The sequence below is a fragment of the Perca flavescens genome, chromosome 2 (genome assembly GCF_004354835.1).
Source record: "Perca flavescens isolate YP-PL-M2 chromosome 2, PFLA_1.0, whole genome shotgun sequence".
NCBI lineage: Eukaryota > Metazoa > Chordata > Actinopteri > Perciformes > Percidae > Perca > Perca flavescens.
In genome coordinates, this window is record NC_041332.1 from 6,190,669 (window position 1) to 6,196,948 (window position 6,280).

The 6,280-nt window shown below is 41.2% G+C and overlaps 1 protein-coding gene across 1 annotated transcript in view; it reads left to right on the forward strand.

Moving 5' to 3' along the window:
* Positions 1-3,856, forward strand: part of LOC114545245 (protein LTV1 homolog) — a 27,452-nt gene extending 23,596 nt beyond the window's left edge. Inside the window, exons 9-11 of the mRNA XM_028563535.1 lie at positions 123-175; positions 293-493; positions 3,746-3,856. Coding sequence (XP_028419336.1) covers positions 123-175; positions 293-493; positions 3,746-3,856 — 365 coding nt within the window. The remainder of the gene's footprint in view (positions 1-122; positions 176-292; positions 494-3,745) is intronic.
* The last annotated feature ends 2,424 nt before the right edge of the window (positions 3,857-6,280 follow it).

Sequence of the window (6,280 nt, forward strand, 5' to 3'; positions counted from 1 at the left end):
AAAAAAAAAAAAAAACTGTTGAAACAACTTTTGACTCACTGACTGTGTTCATTTATCTGAAGATACCTTATCGGTTTCTCTTATTTTGACTGCATTGTGTTTTTTTTTTTTGTCTTCTCCAGGCACATATTCCAACATATATAACCGACCCAAGATCATTCAGGAACCACCATCGGTATAAAACACTTCTTTTGTGTTCTTTTAGATGTGACACATGTGAGCGATAACGCACACGGACTAAAAACAAGTCTTGAATCAGCCCTTCTCTCTTTTTGTTTCCTTCGGCCGCCAGACCAAGCCGATCCGCGTGTCCAGTAAGACGGGCATCCCTCTGGACGTCCTTCCTGCCAAAGGCCTGACCGCCAAGCAGGCGGAGCGCATGACTCGGATCAACGACTCGGACCTGCCCCGAGTCTCCACCCAGCACCGCGACAAGGAGGAGAGCAAAGAGGAGAGGAAGGCCAGGAAACAGGCCATCAAGGAAGAACGCAAGGTGAGGAAGAAAAAGAGATATACACTCACCTAAAGGATTATTAGGAACACCATATAGATTTCTCGTTAATGCAATTATCTAATCAACCAATCAATTCAGCAATTATGGACCAAAAGTCATATTCAATATATTTTGGCAATATCGATATCGATATATATCCCGATATTTTTCCGCACAAATGTTTCAAAATTGTTAAATTTATTTATTTCTACATCCTATATTTTCTAATATAGTGTTGGGCGATATAGAAAAAATCAGATATCATGATATTCTTGAACAAATACCTTGATATCGATATTACGAATATATTCTAGAGTTGACAGTATCGCAAAAATATCTTCACACTTAGATTTTAGATAAATAATCATTAATAGTAGAACAACTAGAACAGTCTGGTAAGTTCAGAAAAGTCGTCACTTCACTGTAATGCAGCCTTTAAAACCAGGAAAAGACACTTATGTCATATCACAATATAACGTATCCAAAATCTAAGACAATCTCCTCAACTCCAAACTGAATGTCGCCCAGCCCTAGGTGGGGTCCAGGTGAGGATGGGAAAGAAAGGTGATCTAAGCAACTTTGAGCGTGGCGGTTGTTGGTGCCAGACGGGCTGGTCTGAGTATTTCACAATCTGCTCAGTTACTGGGATTCTCACCCACAACCATTTCTAGGGTTTACAAAGAATGGTCTGGAAAAGGAAAAACATCCCGTATGCTGCAGTCCTGGGGAGCAAAATGCCCTGTTGATGCTAGAGGTCAGAGGAGAATGGGCCGAGTGATTCCAGCTGATAGAAGATCAACTTTGACTCAAATAACCACTCGTTACAACCGAGGTATGCAGCAAAGCATTTGTGAAGCCACAACCTTGAGGCGGATGGGCTACACCAGCAGAAGACCCCACCGGGTACCACTCATCTCTACTAAAAATAGGAAAATGAGGCTACAATTTGAACAAGCTCACCAAAATTGGACAGTTGAAGACTGTAAACATGTTGCCTGGTCTGATGAGTCTCTATTTCTGCTGAGACATTCAGATGGTAGAGTCAGAATTTGGCGTAAACAGAATGAGAACATGGATCGGTCATGCCTTGTTACCACTGGGCAGGCTGGTGGTGGTGTAATGGTGTGGGGATGTTTTCTTGGCACATTTAGGCCCCCTAGTACCAATTGGGCATTGTTTAAATGCCACAGCCTACCTGAGCAATGTTTCTGACCATGTCCATCCCTTTATGACCACCATGGACCCATCCTCTGATGGCTACTTCCAGCAGGATAATGCATCATGTTACAAAGCTCAAATCATTTCAAATTGGTTTCTTAAACATGACAATGAGGTCACTGTACTAAAATGGCCCCCACAGTCACCAGATCTCAACCCAATAGAACATCTTTGGGATGTGGGGGAACGGGAGCTTCGTGCCCTGGATGTGCATCCCCCAAATCTCCATCAACTGCAAGATGCTATCCTCTCAATATGGGCCAACATTTCTAAAGAATGCTTCCAGCACCTTGTTGAATCAATGCTACAAAGAATTAAGGCAGTTCTGAAGTCGAAAGGGGGTCAAACACAGTATTAGTAGAGTGTTCCTAATAATCCTTTAGGTGAGTGTATATACTGTGTGGTGTGTGTGTGCAGGGGTGTCAGACTGGGGGGAAAAAGGGGACTGAGTACCCAGGGCCCTCATGCAAGGAGGGCCCAAAAAGATGCTAGAATGAATATATGTATGTATACAGAGTAGAGCTGCAAAGATTAATTGGTTAGTCGTCAACTATTAAATTAATCGCCAACTATTTTGATAATCGATTCGTTTTGAGTTGTTTTTTATGAAAAAAGTCAAACATTTAAAGGGATACTCCACCGTTTTGTTGAAATAGGGCTTATCGCGGTCTCCCCTAGCTGTAAATATGCATTGTTTTAGTCCGGTGCAACGCCGCCGCTAGTTAGCTTAGCGTAGTGAATGGAATCCTATGTTGCCGGTTAGCATGTTGTGAGTAAAAGTGAGCCAACAAAAGACAAAAAAACAACCTAATTACTTGCACTGAGACAACAAATGCGTTGGCCCACCTATCTACAGCCAGGGGAGACCGTGATAAGAACTATTTCAACAAATGGTGGAGTACTCCTTTAAGGGGCGCCTAGGTAACTCACATGGTGGAGTGCACGCCCACATGCGGAGGCTCAGTCCTCGACGCAGCAGGTTTGGTTCCGACCTGCAGCCCATGGCTGGCATTTTCTCTCTCTCTCCATGGCTACAGCTGTCATGTCAGAAATAAAGGCCTATGGGCGCCCGGTTTGCTCAGTTGGTAGAGCGGGCGCCCATATATAGAGGTTTACTCCTCGACGCAGCGGCCCCGGGTTTGACTCCGACCTGTAGCCCTTTGCTGCAGGTCATTCCCTCCTCTCTCCCCCTTTCACGTCTTCAGCTGTCTTGTCAAAATAAAGGCCCGAAAATGCCCCAAAAAGAAATAAAGGCCTATCAAAGAAATGCCCCAAAACAACTCCACGTTGTAGCATTTTATATATATATATATTTATATTTTTTTTTAAACTGAACAATGGAAAAGGTGACAGAGAAGTACGCTCTGAAAACTTGGCCGACAGGTGAAATACCTGTCAGCTGAGACCTTTTTAAAGTGTTGTTGTTGGAAGCCAAAGGTTAGAATTTTATCAGTCTCCCATTCGTGCAGTAAACTTTGTTTAATGGGAGACACCCCAGGTGACTAGGAAAAATAAAATGACTAATAGAGATCAGCATAGAAACTCCCCTCATAAAAAAATCCTCCAACACAAAGAAAGAGGAAGATGAAAAGAGGGGCATCCGCTGGGATTTCTGTCTGCAACGGAGAAATGCGGAGTGGAACGATGCAGATCTAGACGATCATAGCATCAAACAACTAATAAAAACCAAACTAATCAGAAAAATTGACACTAAACAACCTTAAAATGACAGAAACCATCTTGGGGACAAAGTTCTGTTTGAGGTTTCCTTTAGATTTTTGTTTGTTTGTCCCTTAATGCCAGCCACCGGGGGCCAATCAAAAGGTGTCTGGCTTCACACACAGTGAAAGAGTCGATTTATAGACTTAACCAATGGGCTTGGAGCTGAGAGCCACAGACAGGACTGTATTGACAGACGGATTAATACATTGTTGGTTTTGGTCCTTCCATGTGATTTGTCGGCAATATCCTACAACCCTGAACCCTGAGTACAGTGTGTTAAATTCTACTTGTGTGTGTGTGTTTTTTGAATAGGAGCGGCGAGAGGAGAAGAAAGCCAACAAGATGGCGTTCAAGGAAGAAAAAGTCCGCCAGGAGAAGCAGATGTTGAACCTGAGAACAAACGTTCAAGGCCTGAAGCTTTAGCAACAAACTGCCAGCACAGACTTTTTACCCGTTGGTGGCGGACACGCCGCTGTTCACCTCACTGGAGCCAAACAAAGGAGGACGGACGGGGTGCTGAGAGGCTCGGGTTCTCTCATATCATCAACACAGAGTTAATTTAATAAAAAGGAGTAAAAAACCAGGTCTTGTCATCATGTTACAGCAGGCTGAAATCCAGGAAATACCAAAGGCTTGGTATTGAGTAGTGTATTAAAAACGTATGAGCCAAAAGTTGGTGTTGTACATCTTTTCCTATTAGTGATCTCATTTACTCATCCTCTGATCAGATCTTGTCTGGTATTTTGAGTAATACGCTTTATTGCAGAGAGTTAGACGAGAAGATCAATACCACTCACATTCAACTCTTTGCCAGAAAGCAGATTTTGTTGGAAAACATTCATATTCCTCATAAAAAGGGTATCGGTATTTGTACCTTAAGATCTCCACTGATACCCGGCCGTACAAACCCTTTATATTTGAAAAGAAAAGATCAATATTGTTTGTCTCTTTATTAAAAAAATACATTTAAATGCAATTTCTCTTTGTGAGATTTCATTTCAATCTTATCAAACTGCACTTTCCTCCCACCAGGCAGGCGGATAATCATCGGTCACAATCTTTGTCAAAGCAGCAGGACGACATTCCTCCCTCGCATCCAAACGAGTATCATGTTTACCTCACCTTAAATATAAATCACATCTCATTAAATCATTCATCTCATTAAAAAAAAAAAAATAGATATGGCATTCAACCCAAAACAAATGACTGTATAAAAAAAAAACAATAGATATGGCAAAAGCACACAATGTCAAAGTTTAAACAAAACAAATGCAAATGTGATAATTAAATAAACATTACAATTGTATTTTGCAAAAGTAATAAAGGAGTGGCAATGTTAAAGGCTGAAAGTTAAAACCTGAAACCAATGTCGCAAATGTAGTGGGTATCCTAACTAAATAATCCAAACACTTTGAGTTTGCGGTAACATTACTCAACTCGTATTTGCGATAAAGAAATGGCTGAAGTGAAAGTTTTGCCCCAAAACAATGTCGTTGCGTATCATTGCACATTTTTAAAGTGGGTATATGGAAACACTGGAGTTTTCTTACCAGGTATACCTGCGTATCACGTGAGACTACACCGCTGCTGCTAACCTGCTGCATACAGGGGAAAGTCCACATTATATGGGAGGTGCTCGGTTTAACTTGCAACATTTAAATCAAAAGCCTCAAGTTTGGTCAGAGGGACCAGTGAGACTTTCACTTAAAAACATGTTGGATGGAATTCGGTTAGTGGAACTCAAAAAAACAAAATGACACATCTCTCCTTGCATAAATAAGTTTCCCGGTTTGCTCTGGACAATCCACAAAACCTTTGCCATGAATGGTTTTCATTAGAACTTCTTTCTACTGAAGAAATAGTCCCTGTGTGTTCTGTGGATTATGTGTGGACATTATTTCTAAAATAAAGTGATTCAATTCACCCTCATTTTATTGGAATGGTGTGGCAGAAATCCTAAACCAAACTTCTGCACAAACTATTGACATGATTAGAGAATACTTGATGCAAGTGAGAACATGCATTTTGTGTGTCATTTGGTTGAACTCTGCCCTTTTTTTTTTTTTTTTAAAAACAGTAAATGCTGGCAAAGATTTAAAAATTAAAAAAAAAACAGACATTCCCAAGCCCTTTCCATTCATGAATAACAGCTGCACATATAAAACACCGGTTTTAGCCGATACTAAAAGACAACAAAGAACTTAAACCACACCTTTTGATATGCTCTTGTTTCCTTGAGATAAAAACCACCCGGTTGCCTTTTGAAGTAACCGTTCTGCACTGCAGCATCTGATAAAATGAGAAAAACAAGACCGGCTGAGGGTTGGGACTGGAAGATCACCGGTTTGTTTTCCGCCGGCACAGAAGAGTCAAACAGCACAAGCAGCGTTGAAGAATGTTAAAAACGGGTTTAAAAAGCGGCTGAGGTTTCATATTGTTGAAAAGCACGTACTCCAAAAATGTTTCCCTGCATTGTTCAGGCGGCGTATGAAGTCTTTTTAATCCTCTTCGGGTTGCAGCTCTTTGATTTTAGAGAGAAGAATCAGGCTCCCCCCTTTGGATTACCTCCAAAAACAGCCACAAAGGCAAACCAACGCTATCCTTCAAAGCAAAATGAACCCAGGGGTTAATAACACCGTGTACCGAGTCAACTGTTCTCTGGGATTTGTTTTCATGCTAATCGTTTTAATGCTAATTAGCTTATAACCAGTTTGCTAAAGTAAAAAAGAAATCGCTATTTCTACACCACTAACAAGGCTCAAAATAGCACCACACTTCCAGTAGTCATGCAAACCGAAGCATTGACAAAAGTGTAAACAGTTTAAAGACCCTCATTATGCTAATTTC